Source organism: Natrix helvetica, assembly GCF_964273705.1.
Source record: "Natrix helvetica genome assembly, chromosome: 10".
In the NCBI taxonomy this organism is placed as follows: Eukaryota; Metazoa; Chordata; class Lepidosauria; order Squamata; family Natricidae; genus Natrix; species Natrix helvetica.
In genome coordinates this window covers 9,908,197-9,930,274 of record NC_138561.1, presented here as the reverse complement: position 1 = coordinate 9,930,274, position 22,078 = coordinate 9,908,197, and the positions used below count along the sequence as shown (strand labels likewise).

The 22,078-nt window shown below is 41.2% G+C and overlaps 1 protein-coding gene across 1 annotated transcript in view; it reads right to left on the bottom strand.

Annotated features, from left to right (window-relative positions):
• The window catches only part of ADAMTS18 (ADAM metallopeptidase with thrombospondin type 1 motif 18), a gene marked incomplete at its 5' end in the record, with an annotated part of 90,123 nt that overhangs the window by 37,822 nt on the left and 30,223 nt on the right, over positions 1-22,078 (bottom strand). Inside the window, 7 exons of the mRNA XM_081963101.1 lie at positions 5,572-5,720; positions 6,784-6,879; positions 8,389-8,542; positions 8,648-8,785; positions 16,379-16,484; positions 18,067-18,226; positions 20,533-20,616. Coding sequence (XP_081819227.1) covers positions 5,572-5,720; positions 6,784-6,879; positions 8,389-8,542; positions 8,648-8,785; positions 16,379-16,484; positions 18,067-18,226; positions 20,533-20,616 — 887 coding nt within the window. The remainder of the gene's footprint in view (positions 1-5,571; positions 5,721-6,783; positions 6,880-8,388; positions 8,543-8,647; positions 8,786-16,378; positions 16,485-18,066; positions 18,227-20,532; positions 20,617-22,078) is intronic.

Below are 22,078 nucleotides of genomic sequence, written 5' to 3'. Positions count from 1 at the left end.
GCTGGGGAGGAATTCACTGTAAATTAAATAAAAGGGGTTGATCGGGACGAGAACTCAGCTTCGTGCTGCCTAGGTCAGAACAATGATTGTGCCAGAACTGTTTTAGATTCCTTCCCCCCAACACAAACATATTTTTCTCCCCTGGGATGTTTTTCTACTTGTTGTCACAGTAGTCGATGACTGCTTCTGAATTTATCTTGTTGCTACTTTTCTTAATGGAGATGATGGGAGCTGCTACTACAGGCATAGTCTTGCCATGCTGAAACCTTCTCGGGTGCTTAGATTTCCAAATCAGAAAAGGCCCCATGGGGGAAATCTCCTTCCTGATATCATCTCTTGAGTAGTTGTTGTTGTTGAATCAAGGAGAATGTAGACTAATAGCAATATGACTAATATAATGCTGCACAGGATGGTCCCCCATGCCTCTTGGCTACCTACTGGTGAAAATACATGGAAAAAACAGCACACTCCACCCGTAAGCATTTCAGTGGATTCCTTTTCGTCTTTGAAAGAAATTTCAGAAGTGGTTTCTCTTCCAACACAATAAACCTTTATAATGGGGGAGCATTTTTTGATGCAAAAATTTTTGACAGTAGCCTGGAAAATGTCCAGGGTCGGCAGCTCTTTTAGGAAAGGGGGCTATAAAAGCCTGTTGAGCCACGGTGGCGCAGTGGTTAGAGTGCAGGACTGCAGGCTACTCCTGCTGACTGCCGGCTGACTGCAGTTTGGCAGTTCAAATCTCGCCAGGCTGCAGGTTGACTCAGCCTTCCATCCTCCCAAGGTGGGTAAAATGAGGAGCCAGGTTGTTGGAGGCAAGAGGCTGACTCTGTAAACCACTTAGAGAGGGATGTAAAGCACTGTGAAGCTGTATATAAGTCTAAGTGCTAATGCTGTTGCCCTTCCTTCCATCCTTCCATCCTTCCATCCATCCATCCATCCATGATGAGCAGTGGTTAGAATGCAGTATTGCAGGCTAACTCTGCTGACTGCCAGCAGTTCGATTCTCACGGCTCAAGGTTGACTCAGCCTACCATCCTTCCGAGGTTGGTAAAATGAGATTGTTGGGGGCAAGAGGCTGACTCTGTAAACCCCTTAGAGTGGGATGTAAAGCACTATAATGCGGTATATAAGCGAGAGTGCTTTCTTGTATCAGTTTTTGTTTTTTACAAAGCATTGTAAAATCTGATGTTTTGCTGCAATTTTGAGATATATATTGGCTTAACTAGTTACACTAGTTACCTCAACTTGCAACTGTAACGGGACCAGAATTTTGATGGTTAAGTAAGGTAAGTTTGCAATTTTATGACCTTTTTTTTGTTATGGCTGTTAAACAGATCGCTACACTTGTTAAGTGAGTCGCACAGGTTGTTAAAGGAATCCAGTTCCCCCCTCATTGACTTTGCTTGTTGGAACCCAGCTGGATGACTCCGGACGCTGCGACCATTGGAAATACATGCCGATTGACAAGCATTCAAATTCTGATCCCATGAGGATGCTATGATGATCGTAAGTGTGAGGATCAGCCTTAAGTCACTTTTTTATTTCAAACATTCACTAAACAAATGTGTCATCCCTGAAGCCATTTTTGGAGCATCTTCAGGGCTGCCACAGCGAGGCCGGTTGGAGCTGTGGGAAGGGGAGGCGGGAGGTAAAGATAACTGGGGGGTGGAGAGATGTGTAGCCAAAATAACATTCTTTCCCGTGGGAGCCAAAGATGCTCCATCAGGTGTTGGAGAGGTGTGGGTCAAAGCCCGCTGAAGATGGGACTGCGACCTGATTGGACCCATATGATGGACGTGGGACACGGGAGCAAGAACTTTGAGTTTTTATTTGGGTGGGGAAAACCTCGGGCCCTTCGGAGTTGGGTTTTCCCCAGCTGTGCCAATATGACAGTCCTAATAAATGGATACTTTGAGGAACCACCAGGACTCACGAGTCTTAAATTGCCTTGGATCTGTTACTTGGAACCCTGACAAAATGATAATAAGGCAAGGGCTACCTACAGTATATTGAATTTCTACTTGTGACCTAAGCAGTGATGGGCTGCTGCTGGTTCAGACCCGGACCGGTAGTTCCAAGCACTGGTTGCCCCCCTCCTCACTACCCCGACACTATCTGGTCATAGATATATCACTTTCTGGCTCGCTCGCCCCGCCCTGCAGCCAAGCTGATTTGTGTGCCTCTCCTACTCTACTAACTGTGGCTCTAACAGGTGCACAAGAAGCCACCTCTATCGAAAAAGCCTTGTTTTGGGTGTTGCACACAAGTGCAGAAGGCGTGCGCTCACATTTTAGGTGAACCGGTTGTTAAAGTATGTGCAGCCCACCTCTGGACATAGGTGGCTCTAGATTGACCAAAACTGAGTTAAGGTTAATGGCTCCCTATCACTGATCACTGATGGTTTTTCCAGTTGCAATGTTTGGCTGTGAAAGTTGGACCATAAGAAAGGTTGAACACCAAAGAATGGAGGCATTTGAACTCTGGTGCTGGAGAAGACTCCTGTGAGTCCCTTGGACTGCAAGATGATCAAACCAGTCAGTCCCAGAGGAGATCAACCCTGACTACGCCTTAGAAGGCCAGATCCTGAAGAGGAAACTCAAATACTTTGGCCACCTAATGAGAAAGAAGGACTCACTGGAGAAGAGCCTCATGCTGGGAAAGATGGAGGGCAAAGAAGAAGGGGATGGCAGAGAATGAGGTGGTTGGATGGAGTCACTGAAGCAGTAGGTTTGAGCTTAAATGGACTCCAGGGGATGGTAGAGGACAGGAAGGCCTGGAGGAATATTGTCCATGGGGTCATGATGGGTTGGACACGACTTCGCAACTAACAACAAAAAATAACTGATCACTTATTCAGTAAATAAACATTGTCCAGTTTTTAGAGCTATGCCATTTTTCACCTGCACACAACTCCTAAATATACATGCCATGAAGTTACCCCTGGGCTAGATTTGGTTGAGTTGATCCAGGTTTTCTTTCCTTGCATAAAATTGCACGGATACATTAGGAAGAAATGTTCAGATCAACACATAATATTTATCTGAGAAATGATGCCTAAATCCTTATATTGTTAGTCATCACTAGAAGCTAAGCCTATTACAAACCACTTGCCATCATCTCACAATATGCTATTCAGTTAAATCCATCATGGAAAGAACTTGCTAACATATGCAAGATAGGAGCCCAGGTGCCATTTGCACAATCTAAGACTCATCTATTTGCAAAACAAGATGGAACTTGTTGCCCGGGTTTCCAGGAGTTTAATGCTATAACACCGATTTGTTGAAGAGGAAAGAAACTTTCTTCCTTTTGCTAAAGAATTTGAGAAAATATGCGCTCCCCTAAACAAGTGATCTGAAACAATGCATTTCCTTTTTGGATAGAAATTGTGAACTCTTTCGGAACACAGCAACCTTCAACTGAATAGTCCAGTCTTAAACTGCGTGGTGGCTCAGTAGCTAAGACACTGAGCTTGTTGATCAGAAAGATCGGCAGTTCTGCAGTTCGCATCTCTAGCGCCGCGTAATGGAGTAAGCTCCCGTTACTTGTCCCAGCTTCTGCCAGTTCGAAAGCAAGTAGAAAATGCAAGTAGAAAAAGAGGAACCACCTTTGGTGGGAAGGTAACAGAGTCCCGTGCACCTTCGGCATTTAGTCATGCTTTCCACATGACCACAGAGACGTCTTCGGACAGCGCTGGCTCTTCGGCTTTGAAACAGAGATGAGCACCGCCCCCCTAGAGTCAGGAACAACTAGCACATACATGCAAGAAGAACCTTTACCTTTAGACAAGTGATCTGAAACAATGAATTTCATTTTTGGATAGAAATTGTGAACTCTTTGGGAACACAGCAACCTTCAACTGAATAGTCCAGTCTTAAAACTCCTTTGACAAGTTAATTGTAGCTAGTATTCAAAAAGGTTTACTCTACTTTTCCCGAACATATCTTTCTGTAATAAATCTACTGTATGTCCTAAAAGACACTGTATAGATGAGAAATGTGCAAGAAGGGACAGAATTTAAGGCTGTTTAAGTTACAGTGAAGTAAAGTGAAGATTTAGAAGTATTTTTATACAGTTACAAAAATATTAGAAATAGGGCATTCTCCGGTTTCTAATGCACTCAATGAAGAAAGTTTCAGGACAGATAAAGGGAAACACATAAGATTAAGATTAAGATGTGAATTCAATGCCTTTAAATGTGGTATCAGAGAAGAAGGAGAACACACAAGAAGAAGGAGAAAGAGAATCAGAATTGGCTATAAATCTTAATTAGTTTTTGAGGTCTGTCCAACTGCCTCCTGAATCATGGCCAGGATATTTTACATATCAGCCATAGGAGAAGAGGAGCGAAATAAAAACAGCTGTGAACTTTGCAAATGCACCTGGCTGACCACAGTGGATGAAAATGATAAGCATGACCTGAGGTAGCCTCAGGACCCTTTTTGTGATTATATATATATAAAGATGCCACAGGGCATACTAGCTTTTTCAGCAGCGGATGACACAGTTATTTTTCAGATAATTTATGAAGGGCAGATTTGCTCAATGATTATTATCCAGGTTACAGGATGCTACTGAGCACAAAGTTTTGCAAGTAATCTAAGTGAAAGCCACAGGTTTCCTGCATTGCTTGTGGACTTCCCAAGAACATTTAACTGCTGCATGAAACAGGTGGTAGAACTAAACCGAGCTGAAGTAAAACGTAAGCATACTATAAGCAAGAAATTTAAATCAAAGCCAACTGTAGAAAAGTACAAATATAAATTTATACAAGATTGCATTAATATTACTTTTAACGTGCTACCACTAATGCATTTATTAAAAATGAGGTTTAAAAATGCAATGCTTAGAGGAACGTAGCTATTAAAAGGGATGATTAATTTTTAATAAAATTCTTTGTATTCAGTGTATATCTGTGTATGTGTCATGTGTGTATAAAACATTAATATATATATTAAAGAATATGGAATTCTTTAATATATAAAATATTATGTATATTCGGATGGAGGGATGGAGGGATGGAGGGAGGGAGGGATGGATGGATGGATGGATAGATAGATAGATAGATAGATAGATAGATAGATGATAGATAGATAGATAGATAGATGATGATAGATAGATAGATAGATAGATAGATAGATAGATAGATAGATAGATAGATAGATGATAGATAGAGACAGACAGACAGAGAGAGAGACAGACAGATGATGGAAGGAGGGAGGGAGGGAGGGAGGGAGGATGGATGGATGGATGGATGGATGGATGGATGGATAGATAGATAGATAGATAATAGATAGATAGATGATAGATAGATAGATAGATAGATAGATAGATAGATAGATAGATAGATAGACAGACAGACAGACAGACGGACGATGGAAGGGAGGGAGGGAGGGAGGATGGATGGATGGATGGATGGATAGAGGGATAGAGGGATAGAGGGATAGATGATAGATAGATAGATAGATAGATAGATAGATAGATAGATATTAAAAAAAGAATGCTATTGTCACGTACCAGAATTACAGATAAAGAACAGAAACATGAGATCTTTTCATAGCAGGGCCTTACTTGGGATTGTTGCAATGTCTCTCTTGGTATGTGACTCCTCCCCCACAAGTCCGAGAACAGTCTGACCACCTGGACCACGCTGACCACTGGCCATTCACAGGTTTGGGACCATGGTCTCCAAATAGTACACACTGGCCCCTTCGACACCACTGAAGGAAAGAGGAATAGAGCAAACATGTTTTGTTAGGATGATTGATTATAGCTATCAATGAATCAAAGTATGAGTTAGAAGCAAACGTACCTTTCAGGGGAAGGGAAGGTGAGGGTTGGAATCAGGGGTGGTATTCAGCAGGTTCTGACCAGTTCTGGAGAACCGGTAGTGGAAATTTTGAGTAGTTACAAGAACCAGCCAAATACCACCTCTGACTGGCCCCGCCCCCATCTATTCTCTGCCTCCTGAGTCCCAGGGAGGGAATGGGGATTTTGCGGTAACCTTCCCCTGGAGTGGGGTGGGAATGGAAATTTTACAGTATCCTTCCCCTGCCATCCCAAGTCACACGCACCAAGCCATGCCATGCCCACCAAGCCACAGAACTGGTAGTAAAAAAAATTAAATCCCACCACTGGTTGGAATAGGTGGAAAAGACAAGTGATGTGTGATAAAAATAAGTAATGGAAATTAAGGATGAGGAGAAAAGTGGCACAGTAGTAAATTGCAGGGTTTCATTATCTCTACTCATTCTCCATATGATGGAGGAGGAGGAGGAGGAGGAGGAGGAGGAGGAGGAGGAGGAGGAGGAGGAGGAGGAGGAGGAGGAGGAGGAGGAGGAGGAGGAGGAGGAGGAGGAGGAGGAAGAGGAGGAGGAGGAGGATCTGCTTATCAGCTCTGATTTTAAACATAAATACTTAAGTATGAGCACTTTCACATTACAGATATACATAAATCATAACATCACAAAGGAGTTCACTACTTCTGTAAGTGAATGGCAGAGTTTGTCTATAAGCATAACTATGAACATACTAACTATGATACTGATGCTGGGACTGCTTGTTCTGCCCCATCGGATGTGTCTCCCACATCCACCAAGCAGGATCTGGAACCTGGATTTTGATCCCGAGATGCAAATGCATTCCTTAAAAGTGTCCAAGACAAATCTAGGGCATAGCATTCTATTAGATTCCATGTTCAAAACGAGTAACTACCTACTACCCCAAAAACCTGCATTCCAGCCTTGAAGAGGTGTGCATTCTATTGCAGTTTCTGTAACTTACCATGTTTATTCCACACAGTGTCCCTTCTGCAGCAGGCATAAACTTTGTCTCGCATCGATGGCCAACTTTATGGCACCAGAGTGATTTGCATATATCCTGAGTGTGTGCGTGTGTGTGCGTGTGTGTGTGCGTGTGTGTGTGTGTGTGTGTGTGTGTGAGAGAGAGAGAGAGAGAGAGAGAGAGAGAGAGAGAGAGAGAGAGAGAGAGAGAGATGTTATCACTTTTAGTTCTCATATTCAAAGTAAACCAGAATTTTCATTCCAAGAGTTTTGTTCTTTTAGAAACAGTATGATCTACGCAATATATATCGTCAATCGTTTTACTGTTTCTACAGTTTTATTCTTCGGTTTTTAATAGATTGTAAGGTTATATCTTTTCCCAAGGGCTCAGCAGGTGGAAGCACCTAGCTGACCTTGGCTGATTTCGGAACCTGAACAGGATCAAACCTCATTAGCCCTTGGATGAGAAACTTCCTGAGAAACAATTCGTCAGCTAGACCAAGAGTTGAGACAAACATCTGTAATTTTGTTAAGAAAGCTACCCAAATGCCCTGACCAGGAGTCGAGCTGGATTGAATAGATTTTCATCTTGACCTCCCTCCAATTTGTATCTTCATATCCTAAAAATTGAGCTTAATTCCCATGATTGATAGATACCATCAATGAATTGGGAAACTGAGGCATTCCTATTCCCTGACTCTCATCTTCCTCCACAACATGAGGACACACAGTCAATGCATACTCTCTGTTGTGACCCGCCAGAGCTGGCAGATGATTCAAACAGTGGGGAGGTTGGGTTAGAGTCCTGGAGTCTGGGGAAGGCTCTGATGAGGGCTCTGCATCGGAGGCAGAGAGGGGGGCAGAGCCGTATGCCAATTATCTGCTGCCTTCAGAATCAGACATCAGTGAGACAGACGAACAGCTGGAGCCTGTTCCCAGCGTGCGCATGCACAGAGTTGCCAGACGAAGGAGGATGCTAAAGAACAGGGCCGACTTGGGAGTAAGGCCACAGGTGGACGATGAATGGCTCCTCCAAGAGGAAATAAAAGAGGAGCGAAAGGGGAGTGAAGTTTGAAGCAGACAATTAATTTGCTTAATTGGTTCGTGACTCTCCAAGATTCCTTGCCAAGTTCTGCAGATATGAGCCTGGCAGCTCTCCAAGCCAGATAAGGTCTGTGACTGTAAATCCTCCCTTGAAAGACTTTGCTGGATGTGAATGAGCAGAATTCACAGTGAATTAATAAAAGGAGCTTTTGTCGGGACAAGGAGTTTGCTTCATGCTCTTGGGCAGCCTAGGTCAGAACACTCTCTACAATTACAATTTTCTTCCTTCCAATCCTTTTCCTGCAGTTCCTGTGGGGCCCTTCGACTTCCAACCGAAGCATTTCCCTTCAAAGCAAGCCATGGCTTTGCCCAACCATTTGAAGATTTAGAAACCATGGAGACCCTGGAGCTGCTTGGAAGCCCTCCATTCATTCATTCATTCATTCATTCATTCATAAACTTCTTGCTAAATCTCATTGTTCTTCTGCAGTGCAAGTTCTAACACTGTCAGGAAATTGCAATTAAAAAAAAGAAAGAAACAGCAACCCACATTGAAAAGTACCTTCACGAAACTCAAGTTGCAGAGTTTTGCTTTTGCTCCAAACTGCCACTTGCATTGTGTATCAGCATCATAGATCTGCCCTGGGAGTTTATCGGGATACTTGTATTGTCCACCTTGTTTGGGCTCATCTATCAGACAAGCTGCCTGAGCAGTGCTGTGGGAAGAAAAAAGCAGCAACCACCTAAAAGCTTTGCTCTTCCACAAAAACTGGTTCCAGATTTGAAAAAAACAAAATGTAATTCTCTAGCCTTGAACTTACTTGAGAAACTTGTTAAGGTACTGCCGGCTACACACCGACCATGAAAACACTCCATTGTTGCCTATGAGAGTGGGAGACATGATGTTACCTTCAGCTTTTCGACAAGGGTTTCCTTCTCCGTCGTGAATCATGCCAAAACTGGGCACCCCAGCAGGGGGGGGGGAAAGAAAAGAAATCAATTTATTACAGCACCAAGACCAGATACAATAGAATATTTCATAGTAGAATTGCTGCCTACTTGTAATATATGTGCAATAGAAAGACAGATGAACAAATTAACAGAGTTGGAAGGGGACCTTATGGGTCATCTAGTCCAAGCCCCTGCTCAAGCAGGAGACCCTACACCATTTCTGACAAATGGCAGTCCAATCTCTTCTTGACTTTAACTTTTAACTTTTAATTAATTTATAAACCGCGCCCTCTCCCAGAAGGGACTCGGGGCGGTGTACAGTCATATTAAAAACACAATATAAATACATACAGATATAGTTAAGTATACATAAATATAAATATAGAAAGGCTCAAGTGATGGAGCTCCCACAACTTCTGAAGACAACTTCTGTTCCATTGGTTGATTGTTCTTACTGTAAGAAAATTTCTCCTTATTCCCAGGTTGAATCTCTCCTTGGTCAGTTTCCATCCATTATTCCTTGTCTGGCTTTCAGGTGCCTTAGAAAATAGCTTGACCCCCTCCTCTCTGTGGCAGCCCCTCAAATATTGGAACACTGCTATCCTGTCTCCCCTGGTCCTTCTCTTCACTAGATTAGGCATGCCCACTTCCTGCAACCGTTCATCGTATGTTTTAGCCTTCGGTCCCTTAATCCTCCTGGTTGCTCTTCTCTGCACTCTTTCTAGAGTCTCAACATCTTTTTTATAGTGTAGTGACCAAAACTGGATGCAGTACTCTAGGTGTGATCTTACTAGGGCTTTTCTTGAATGGTATTAGTACCTCACTTGATCTTGATTATATCCCTCTGTTAATGCAACTTAGTACTGCATTGGCTTTTTTGGCTGCTGCTGCACACTCCTGGCTCATATTTAGCTGGTTGTCCACTAAGACTCCAAGATTCCTCTCATAGTCACTGCTATTAAGCCTGGTTTACCCAGTTTATAGGTGTACTTTTGATTTTTCTTACCTAAGTGTAGTACTTTACTTTTCTCTACATTGAATTTCAAAGACAAATATAGTCAGTTCTAAAAAAGTAATTAAGAACAGATGTAATGAAATAAAACTGTAAGACGTTTTGAACTTAATGGTACAGTGCACTGTAGGGATGGTAGCACAAAACTGGGAAACTTGGAAGAAGTTAGCACTCACTAGATAAGACAATCTACAACTGGAATAAAAACTTAATATAATTATGATACCAAGTCATCATCATTACTGAGAATTCTGGAAACTGAACTCTGGCATATCCGGAGGGCACTGTCTTATGGAAGCTTCTCTGGGTGATCTAAGATCACAATGTTTTAAGACCAGAATTCTGCCTTGTGAACTAACCTATTGACTTAAAATACCAGACTGATCTATTAGTTGTGCCTTTGAAATGGTTGTGGGAAACTGAAGTTCAACCCAACCATACTTGATATTTCAAAAATAACGGTGGGGGTAGTGCAGGCCATAGAGGAATTCCTTGGAAGAAGAGTGATGTGTGAAACTAAATAAATTCTTAGTTGAAGACTATAAGCATACATTTCTCTTTAAATGCCCCCATATTATTTTGCAAAGCCGGTGGTGATTATTGACACAAAACAGCCATCGCGGTGATGGAATCTGGATTTTAGCATTTCTCTTCAGAGAAGATTTGCTTGCCCCATTAATCATTTGCCATCTAAAGCCATTAACAGGGCAAGACCTTATTATTGCAAAAGGTATTTGGGACAGAGATCAATTGGCTTATGCTCATGTACAGCATTAGATTCCTACTGTTGTTAGTGCAATACTCACATTGGTTTAGTGCTATTCTATATATTCTCCTTTCTCCCAACCAGCCTTGTCAAATGAATGGGCTTTGAATTTTTTTAAAAAAAATCATGTGCCTTCTTCTGTTGCTACATCTATTGATCTCAGTAAATGCTAAATACGAGGACACAAAAATTGTGCTCAGATGACACACTGTTTGATTAATGATGCAAGATTTTTTTATGGAGAAAAAAATAAATAATTTTTTTTCTTATATAAAAAATGGTTGAGGTTGAGAATCACTGATCTAAGGGGAGGAAGGGTGGCCTCGTTCCTACAAATGGCGCAACCGTTTCTTCCATTTCCTAAGAGAATAAATCATTTTAATTATGGAATCTCCATCAATATTATCCACCCCCACAAGTTGGATAGAGAATTCGGGGATATTACCGATGCTCCCCTCCAGTTTTTTAAGCCTCTGGCTTCCATAATTGTGCCAACCTGGTGATATTATATATATGCTGGTTTTGTTGTATTCGGGTCTTTTCCCATGTAGGATTGAGATTTTAAGAAAATTTTAAGGCTTAAAATTTTAAATTATATATATATAATACAAATGTGTTTTTATACATTTTCTTTACTATAATTTTTCTGGTAAAATCCCCAGCAAAAATATTTTAGGTTTTAAGTCAATATGTTGTTGTATCAATTTTTCCAGCCACGTATATGTTTTAGTCCAATATTTTTTTTTGCTTCTGTGCAGGTCCACCACATGTGAAAGTAGGAGCCCGGTGTCTGGTGGCATTTCCAATATTTAGCTGATTCATCTTTAAACATCTTCCCCAGTCTTGCCATTTCCAAATATGGATGTTCTATTAAAACTTATAAGATTTATTTTTTTAAAAAAAGTACCTATCATTGTTTCAAAGGTTCTCTCCCCTTCATAATTACTATCTGACTGCTAATAGCCTCATTAGGCAGCACTTCTAAAGGATTGTATGCCTCGAGGCATGTGTAGACCATTGCTGCCAATTTCCCATATTATTCAGCTGGAAAGGTGCATGCTTGGACAAATGACAGTGGGGGAATTTCCTAGCAGTTATTGGCAAATGAATGAACATCAGTCTTTCCAAGATGCTTTTTTTTTTTTTTGGAAGGCATTTCTTAAATCCTTCCTGTCCGGATATCAACAATGATATGAAAGAGAAAGTTAGGAAAAGGAGCAAAAGGAGAAGAAAAATCTCAGAAGGAATGTCATCTGTCTCCTGAAACTCTCATTAATTTTAATAAGGGTGTTGGAGGATGATAACATAATATTCTTATGTCAAAATGTCACCTCCTGGATGGTTTTGGACCAGTGATTCTCTCTCAGCCAAGGGAAAAATGGAGAAGGGTATACGATGTACATTTGACTTGATCTTCTGGAGAAAAGCTAGAGGAAGCTTTTAAATCTTTTAAATAGAGTAGAATACAAGTGTGATTGGACACACAAGGAATTTGTCTTTGGTCCATAAGCTCTCAGTGTACATAAAAAGACAAGATACATTCATCAAGAATCATAAGGTACACTTAATGATAATCATAGAATACAAATAAGCAATCAAATCATACTAGGAAACAATCAATATAAACCGTAAGGATTCAAGCAACGAAGTTATAGTCATGCAGTCATAAGTGAGAGGGGATGGTGATAGGAATGATGAGAAGATTAGTTGTAATGCAGATTTAGTGAATGACAGTGTTGGAGGGAATTATTTGTTCAGCAGAGTGATGTAACTGAAGTAAGCCAGCATACTTCAGTGTTGGGGACAAAATAACACACCATTCTGTACACAGAATTGAATGATGTGAAAAATAGGCAATCATTAACAGTATGTCTCCCCCCCCCCCAAAAAAAAGATCACTGAGAAGCAAAGAGATATAATCCTTCCATTCCCCCACCCCCATCCAGTCAGAACTGATGAAACTTCTTGGATGAGAAGCGAAACATCTTCTTCCTCAAGGAAAAAATACATTGTCTAGTTGCCTTCTGAAAAAGAATCTTTGAGACAACCATCAGCTGGATGACTGAGCATCTCCCGAGACATCTTCTAACAAGGTGGATATCCATATAACTTTATCTGGCCATTCAATCCACTATTAACATAAGCTATGGAAATGTTATTATCGCCATACAGCAAAACCATCTCAAAAACAGCCAACCATCTATTATAATCGTATCGCCAAAGCATACAAACCAACCCAGGCCCTCCAAAACATCTTAAGCAAACCAAAAGAGACAGTAGCTGCAGAAGTAAAAAGCAGGAGTCATCTAAAACATCTAGCATAAAGACTATAAAAGCATTAATAGGCAGAAGACTAAGCAGAGCACATCCATGAACACCAGCTAACAGTCAGAAGACAACTCCTTAATTTCACAGCACATGGACAGATTTAAGCATAGTTTCAAACTGAGAGCATCCTACTAATTTTTTTTTTTAAAACAACAACAACACTAGGAAAGTCCTGGAAGCCTGTGCAGAGAAATCAACCATCTACAGGCACGTAGAAATATAGGAAGTTAAAACCTACTCTCCTAGAAATATTTTAGGAAATATTAAAAAAGGCAGAATATTTCCCCTAAAAGAGAAGTAGAAACTCAGGAAAGCAGAAACTCGGCCCCCACTTTGTCAATGGGCCATTAAGGCCTGAGCCAGAGAAACATGTTTTTAGGCAGAAAACAGACTCACTCTTAATAGCTCTCCCCACCTTTGTCAATGGGCCATTAAGGCCTGAGCCAGCCTATTCTACATAACCAAGATCTACCCCACCTCATTGCACTTCGTTGCACCACCAACCAAGTTTCAACCAAACTTAGCACACAACCTACAAAGCTAGCTATGACGCCTGACAACAACCAATCAGAATACATTTCTTACACAGGAACAGGAAACAGAGGTGGGGCCCCAGAGAGGGCATAAAACCAAGGACTCTCAGCATCTGAGCCCTTTTCTGCTCAGGAACTCAAGGCATGTGATCCTGTCCACCATTAAACCATCTTTCCAAACAGCCTCCATGTTTCCAGTGTCCCAGAAGGACATTTCTTCCAACAGAAATAAACAACATTTACATAACATTCAAAATAGACAACAAATAATCTAAAAAGAAAACAAAAAGACCAGAACACTGCCTCTCCAGCAATTCACACCTGAATAAGCAGAGATTAACACCAGACAAACAATGAAGGAGTAAACAATCGCCTAATCAAGGAACCACTAAGGAGAAAACAACATCCCACCAGTTCTGTTAGGGCAGGTTACTGTATATAAATAAGCCTTGTTATGCCACAGGCATTCAATTCCTAACCTTTCTGGTATGTACTACAAGTGTATAAAAGCTGTATCTCAATCAAACTATAAAGAAGGGAATATGTGTTAAAGAAAAACGACATATAAAAATGTCCTGGCCTCATTGCTAAGTAGGTCATTCCTTTAATAGCATACAAATTGGATACATAAAGAAATACATGGCTGAATCTCTGGATAATCCCTGTTTTTTCTGACCTGGCCTCTGGATTAACATCTCTCTTCACTTTCCCTCACCCTGTGATTGTGTCTCATGGTTGTGGCCTATCAGTTTGTTTTGCCACTTATCTACTGGTGATCTGATCCAGAGGCCATGAAGGGAACCAACCAATCACTGTTATCATAACATGACTCTGAGAAAAAAGAAGGGTAGAATTATATCACAACAGGATTAACCAATCTGTGCTGATTAAGCAGACTTTTGAAACGGGGGAAAAAAGTCGATTCTGAGAAGAAGGTTGTGGGCATGTCTCAATTGTAATGAGTGTGTGTGTCTCCCATAGTTCTTTCCCTCCCCTCCCCCAACTCACAAAACCATGCACAACTCAATTCAAAAGGTCCAAGGACTGAATTCCGACACTCATTTTTTATGGTTCGCCTCCCACCCGCCCACCGAAACAACGCCTGGCAAAAAATTAGCACTGGGTTCGGATTAGTCTTTTAATTCCTCATTTCCTTTCAGATGAAGAGGAATCAGTCAAAGGGCCACTCATGCAGACATGAGGTCAGAGCCCGTTTTTTCACTGTGTGTTTACAGAGTCAGGACTGAATAGCTTGGAACAGCTCATGCAGAATTGGGGATTCACCTAGCATGTGAAGACTGCAGTTTGGCTGTTGATGAATTTTTTAAAAAAAGAATGAGCTTAATGGAGCTGTCAACCAACAAAGGAGAGCTTCTGTGTGGGAGACATTTCCACAGAGCCTCCTCACAAAGGGACATTTGGGTTTAATCTTGATACCATGCTCAAAGCCATGATTAGATGCTACAGAACCCATGGGAATGCAGGGGTATGAAGGACCTTCTCTCTTGTTTCAATATGTCCCTTGCTGGTCCTTATTAGAAACGATAAGTGGAAAACACTAGATGTTAAAAATCTCAAATGTGTAATAAAATGCAATCTAAATAGCTGTGTGAATGAAAGGACTGCAACACAACTCTTCCAATGTAGGAAGATAAATGATCTTAATGAAACAAGGAAGTACCTATTTAACCCAGCATCTTTGTTAAATCTTCATTAAATAGGTTTCAATCAACTCCAGCCATCAAGGGATATTTTTTTTTAAAAAAATAGCCTAGGTCTATGCAGACAAACCTTTTAGAAAAACAAACAAACATTCCAATATTCGGAATAATATAACAAATCTTTCAATAAACATGTATGTTGCAGTGGTGGGTTTCCATTATTTTTACTACTGGTTTGCCCGTGCGCACACCTGAGCTTGTGCGTGCGCCTGATGTTTCTGTACATGCGCAGAAGCGTCCAGGCAGGTAGGTGGAGCCTCCTGACAACTCCAGTACCAGTTCACCCAATCCAGGCCGAACCAGCAAAAACCCATGTCTTGGTATGTTGTAAACCAAAGGTATCTGATAATCAAGTCTATAATTCACAGTTATATTCTTGGCAAAGTTAAGATAATTCATATCAAATGCATCTTCTATGTTGCTAGAGAGTCAAATTCATAATGCAAATACCAAGCCATTGCATTTGTGAGAAAGGAGTCCCAACTGACTTTTCTTTCAAATTGGGGGACCGGTGCCCATATTTTTCCAAATGTTGATGCCTCCCCCAAAGTCATATCAATGTTTGGAGGCAAAATGTCTCTTTGGGGCGTCTCCCACTTAAATATTAAGCTAGACTTTCATACATCAGTTTTGAATTTTAACTATCCTCTCACGTTTCTCTGTAACCTTTGGTGATTAAAGATATTGCATTCTCCTTCTCTTATAATGCCACTGTAAAGGTTCCCCTCGCACATATGTGCTAATTGTTCCCGACTCTAGGGGGAAGTACTCATCTCCATTTCAAAGCCAAAGAGCCAGCGCTGTCCGAAGAGACGTCTCCATAGTCATGTGGCCGGCATGACTAAATGCCAAAGTTGCATGGAATGCTGTTACCTTCCCACCAAAGGTGGTTCCTATTTTTCTACTTGCATTTTTACATGCTTTCGAACTGGTAGGTTGGCAGAAGCTGGGACAAGTAATGGAAGCTCACTCCGTTACGTGGCGCTAGGGGTTCGAACTGCCGAACTGCCGACCTTTCTGATCAACAAGCTCAGGGTCTTAGCCACTGAGCCACCACATCCCTTTGTAGTTATATTGCTACTATAAGAGGCAATAAAACCCTACGACCAGATCTCCAAAAACAAAATGTATATCAAACTGGGCATTAATAGCCCAAAGCACCATATTAAGATTACAATGAATTAAAAGCATTTATCTTTGCTGCATTTGGTTAGGATAAAAATGCATGAGAAATTGCTTACTTGTGTCCGGATTCATGGGCAATAGTAAATGCCAAACCAAGGCCAGTATCTTCATTGATGGTGCAACTACGGTATTTGCTGCACATTCCACTGATTGGAGCAAAGCCTGCCAGGAAATTATAAGAAATAGGAAGCATCGTGGAGGCAAAGAATGAAATTATGAAAAGAATTGCATTCTGCTGCCTAGCTTTGTGGAAATTGAGGCCACGTTTTAGAGGCTTTAACATTCACAGCATATTTTGTTTCCTTGTGTAAAAGGAAAAGACAGACACATGGAAATAATGGGGTCAATCCAAGATAAATGCATCTTGTCTGCAACAGCTGGCCTGCAAAACTAACACGAGCTCATTTTCTCTGCTGACTCAACATCAGTCTAGGTCAGCTGGGAAAATGGTTTTAAAAAGAGATGCCAATTCTTTTCTGAAAGTCAGCCAGCAGGAATTAAGAATGGTTGGTTAGCGATATTTCCAAAATCTAAAACAACAGAACTGGGAAGCTTCCTAAAGCACAGTGGCCATTAAAAAGGGAAGTTTCTCTCGCCCAGATAAACCTTCTTTGGGGGTGCCATTTACATTGTACCAAAGTCTGCTGTTAATATTGAAGGAATAAGTAAAAGATAGAGATCAATATGATTTTTCATAATCTGTATTTTCCTATTGGTATGCCTTGGAGTTACAATTACACATGCGTAGAGAGGTTTAATATTTCCTCACACTACTCTGTGAATGTGTGTGTATGTATTTCCATCTCATGTAGTCCTGAGCCTAATACTCTTGATTTGATTTTATTGATTTTGATTTTATTAAATTTATAAACCGCTCCCTCTCCCCGAAGGGACTCGGGGCGGTGTACAGTCAAAAGTTAAAACACCACATATATACATAAATATACATAGAGGAGGCATCAAAAGCCCGTAAAACGGGTTACATAAAAAACTGTACAATCATAATAAAATTAAAGCCACATTAAAACTACCCCAGAATTTAAAATAACTGCCAGGAGGATTGAAGAATAAAACTATAATTGAGCCAGGCCAGCTAGTTGGAACAGGTGGGTCTTGAGTTTCTTGCAGAAGAAACTTCTCCTCTCTATATTCAGAGTATTTAAAAATATTGAAACAATAGATGAACTTTAATATTAAAGTTAATAATAATAATAAAATAAACATTAACATCAATAAAACATTAACATTACTACCATATATAGCTTTGAACATGATCTTGAGACTATCTATAGGAGCATAGATGTAAAGGATTGTCCAGAATAGATGGAGAGAAAGTAATCCTTAGTACCAACTAAACCAATCATATTTCTCCTTCTTCAAACTATTTGCATGCTTGGTATTGATTGGCTAATAGCTACAGCAACTCCTGTTAATCTACCAATTACACTTCAGTGTTCAGTAAAAGAAGGTTTAGCTGATGAATTCTGTAGACAATTGATTACGTTATTTATGACACATCATTTTGAGATCCTTGGTGTTTTCTGAGCCTGGTGGCTTCCTTGCAGACGTTTCATTGCCAAACTAGATAATATCATCAATGTAGTAATTCAGTAATGAAATGTCTTCAGGAAAACCACCAAGCTCAGGAAGCACTAAGGATCCCACAGTTGAACCGTGAGCTACAAATATTCCCTTCTGCCAATAGATCATTTGACATCCGTGTTCCCACGTTTCTCTGTCTTACCTAAAGTGTCACAAGGCTCATTCTTCCAGGAGCAAATATCAAATCCAGTAAGCAAGATAGCATGGTCGTGCCTTTTCCCATTCTTCCCAACCAGAGCTGATTGCCATTGGCAAAAGCTGTTCAGTGACTGGTCTGCATGGTGGTTGATCACTAGTCCCCCCTATAGAAAAATTACAGATGATCATACAGCTCAATCACCAGCAACAAAAAGAACAAAGATCTAGGGAGGCAATAAAAAGTAGATGGAGAACAACTTGAAATTTGCATTTGCTTTTCGTTGTTAAGAACAATGCCATTTAGGATTCAGCGTTCTGAAGGCCACCTTTTAGAACAGCAGTCACCAACGGGTGGTCCACGAGAAAATTTTGGTGGTCCGCAGAAAAATTATTTGCATTTTTTTATATTGCACTAAATCAGGGGTCCTCAAACTACAGCCCCTGGGCGGGATATGTGCAATGAACACTTGTATTGCCCCAGAGAGTCTTCCCCTTTGGGGTCTTTTTGTGTGGGTCGGAGGGGGGAATAAATTCTGACTTGGGGTCTGTTTCAGCCTCCTGGTGCAGGGCTTTGGGCGAAGGCTGGAGGAAAGCGCCGCTGATGGCAAAAAGCCAGTGGGACTGCATCATGATATGGAACTGGCTGACCATCTCAGCCTGCTGAGCCTCCAGGTGCCGGTATCAGGCCTTGCACTCCCGCAGGTCTTCCCTCTGCTTGGAAAGCCTCTGCTCGTAGTCTTCATTGAGGTGCTTCTGTTGAGCCTCCTATTCGGTCAGATCCAATTTGAAGTGAGTCAGCTGTTTTGCCAACTCTTTCTCGTGGTGGCTGCTTAGCTCCAACATAACCAATTTCGTTGTCTTTAACTACAAAGATTATACTTATACTTATTTGCTTCCTATGGGGGCCCTAAGGAGCCGAGGTGGGCAGGCAAGGAGTGGCTGGGAGGGGAGGGGAGGGGCGAGTAGAGGCCAGTGAGGTGTTCCTCGACGTGAGTGACATCAAGTTGGCCATGCCCACCCAGTCACATGACCACCTAGCCACGCCCACCCCGACAGTCATTGGGCAAATCATATTAGTGGTCCGCGGGATTTAAAATTATGAATTTAATTTATGAATTTATGCCCTTCCCTGAGGTCCAAAAGGTTGGGGACTCCTGTTTTAGAACATAGAATCATAAGGCTGGAAGGGATCGCAAGTCTTCTAGTCCAACCCCTTGCTCATGGCAGGATACTTTACATCATTGTCCAATCTCTTCTTGAAAACCTCCAGCAATGGAGCACCCACAAATCCAGGAGGCAAATTGTTCCATTGATTAATTGTTCTTAATGTCAGGAAACTTCTCCTTACTTTTTGGTTGGATTTCTCTTTAACATGCTTCTACCCATTATTCCGTGCCCTGCCCTCTGGTGCTTTGGAGAATACCATAAGTCAGTCACGTTTTCTCTTTCCATTTGTTTACATTTAGCTTATACCTTGCCTTAGTTCCTTATCTAACAAAAACCATTTCGAAATATACTTGAAAGGCTGCCAAATTAATTATCAACTGTTATCTCCGTCACCTATTATGATAGTCAAATGCAATTATATGTATACAATACCAAGGCAGGCAGCCAGAACATACATGCATCTCTCTAGTATAAAATTAAACAGAAAAAGAGCTTGCTACTTTAGCATTCTGATGAAAAATCTTTCCTGTCTAGTATTTTTAGTATGAGTTTAAGAACCTGATGAAAATATAGCAGAAACCAGTAGCAGTTCTTAGACAATAGAGCAACATCACAGAAATATTTTTTTTTTCTTTCTCATTTTTCAAGACACCATGTGTGTTAAACTGAGTCCCAGTTTCAGTACTTTTACTTTTCTGGAGCCCTTTATTGATTTGATTTTGAGGAAGACCAGAAGTACCATTAGTCTATCATCCTTAGCACAATATAACGCCACTCACCTTTTTCATATTCCATTTGAGGAATAAAACCAAGGGAAATTGAAAGTAAGGAAAAGGAGCAACAACAAGGATGACAAAGGACATTTGCAAACATCACAGAAGAAGACACATAACTATTCCTTTCCATTTCTACGTAGGGAAACAATGTCTCCCTTAAAGCAAGGTAGCATTAGAAAGAGAATTAAAAAGGCCCCACTTTAGTGTACTCCTGATAAAGGTTGAATTAAAATATGTACAATCCAGTTTCCCAAGATTCTATAACCTTATCCTTGCATTTTTTTTTCCCCTTGTAACAATTCTGGCTAAGCAAAACTCTGAGAAACTACTTTTCTGGGTTACTGTTATGGATTTGACACTCATTATGTTATTGTATATGGTTCATAATAAACACAAGAGAATCGCCACAAAAATACATTATTCAGAGCAATTTCTTACATAACAGGCTAGTTTGAGAGCCTCAATGCCCCAACCCATAGCTCTATGTAAAACCCATACTGAGCAAAAATGATGGCAAATCAACTCACAGGCTCTTGCTCCAAAAGAAGAAGGCTCACAACGACAATATTGATGTCACTTCCAATTGTCCCATCCTTGAAAAGACTTGAGACCTGCAAAAGGATTACCATGGCAAAGAAGATAAGGAAGAAAGAACAACTGGTTGGCACGTAAAACCAATAGGAAGATGAAATTCACTCCTGACACAACTATGAAATTAAAACAGAAATGGACAACTGAAGGCTTGAGGGACACATGGAACACATCTTCTCTTGGTTTGAGCCTCACCAAAAATTGTGCAGGAAAAATTGTGGGGTAAACCAGTATATTTCAAAGACTTTAGCAATGTCCTGCTGGAGCAGGGGGTTGGACTAGATGACCTCCAGGTCTCTTCCAGCCCTGGATTGCTGTGCTCTTTCAAAGTATACTTTGAAGCTACATCTAGTGCCAGGTTTGTGATCCTTCCTCCCTCTCCTTTTTCCCTCCCTCCCTCCCTCTTTCTTTTTCTTTCTTTCTCCATTCCCTCCCTTTTTTCTCCCATGCCTCTTCCTTCCTTCCTTCCTTCCTTCCTTCCTTCCTTCCTTCCTTCCTTCCTTCCTTTCTTACCCCCCCCCCCATTTTTGGCCTAGCAGGCCTCAGGGAAGCCTCCTGGGAACAAAACCAGACCCCAAATACTAAAAGGTTTTAAAAAGTTCCTACCATCACGCAGCACAGCTGATTGTTGGAACTTTTTTTTTACTTTGTTAAGCATTTTTTTACTACCCGTTCAGGCGAATGGTAGCATTTTTTACTACCGGTTCGGGTGAACCGCCCCAAACCGGTAGCATTTCACCCCTGAAATGATGGCTTAATAGAGCAGTATGGCAAAACACCATTTCTGAATCTTAGAAAGCCACTGCAAAAGGAGGAATCGAGTGCAGAAAATGTTCAGAAGAAGGTCTTGAATAGGCAAGCAAGACAGCCATCCTTCAGAAGTCAGCAAGAGTATTTTAGCCTGAAACCAAATCTTTAAATTCCTTCTGCGGGGAAATAATATATCTTGCTATCTCCTGTGTCCTGAACTTCAGGCTCTGTGCACCCTCCTCATTAATGAAGGGTTCAAGTAGCTGTGTCTACTGCCAAAGCAGCAGCAAAAATGTACTCCCACTCCTGCTAACGCAAGCGCGGAGAAAGGTCAGGAGGGGAAAGAGGGAGCAAGTTCATAACCTCATTTCCTTCCTCACTTTGAAGCAAAGCGTAAACACTAAAGCAAGGCCACAGTGCTGATGGCATTGTGCTACTTAATCTAACGTGACAATGTGGCTTGTTTGTTATCAGTGCTGGGCATGGGCCCAGTCGAATCCTGTGGCAGAAAGAAATGGCTCATGAAAACGCTCCCTGCAGTATCTTCTATCTGTCTTTGTCGCTGCAAGACCATCAGGCAAATACTAAACTGAGCCTCTTTCAAAGGATCTTCCCTGCTTGAATACTAGTACATTGGGAACAGAATACGTAGATGAATAAATGTTCTTACTACTACTACTAATAATAATAATATTCATAGGTGCCTTGTGTCCTAGGCACCTTCCAGATAGT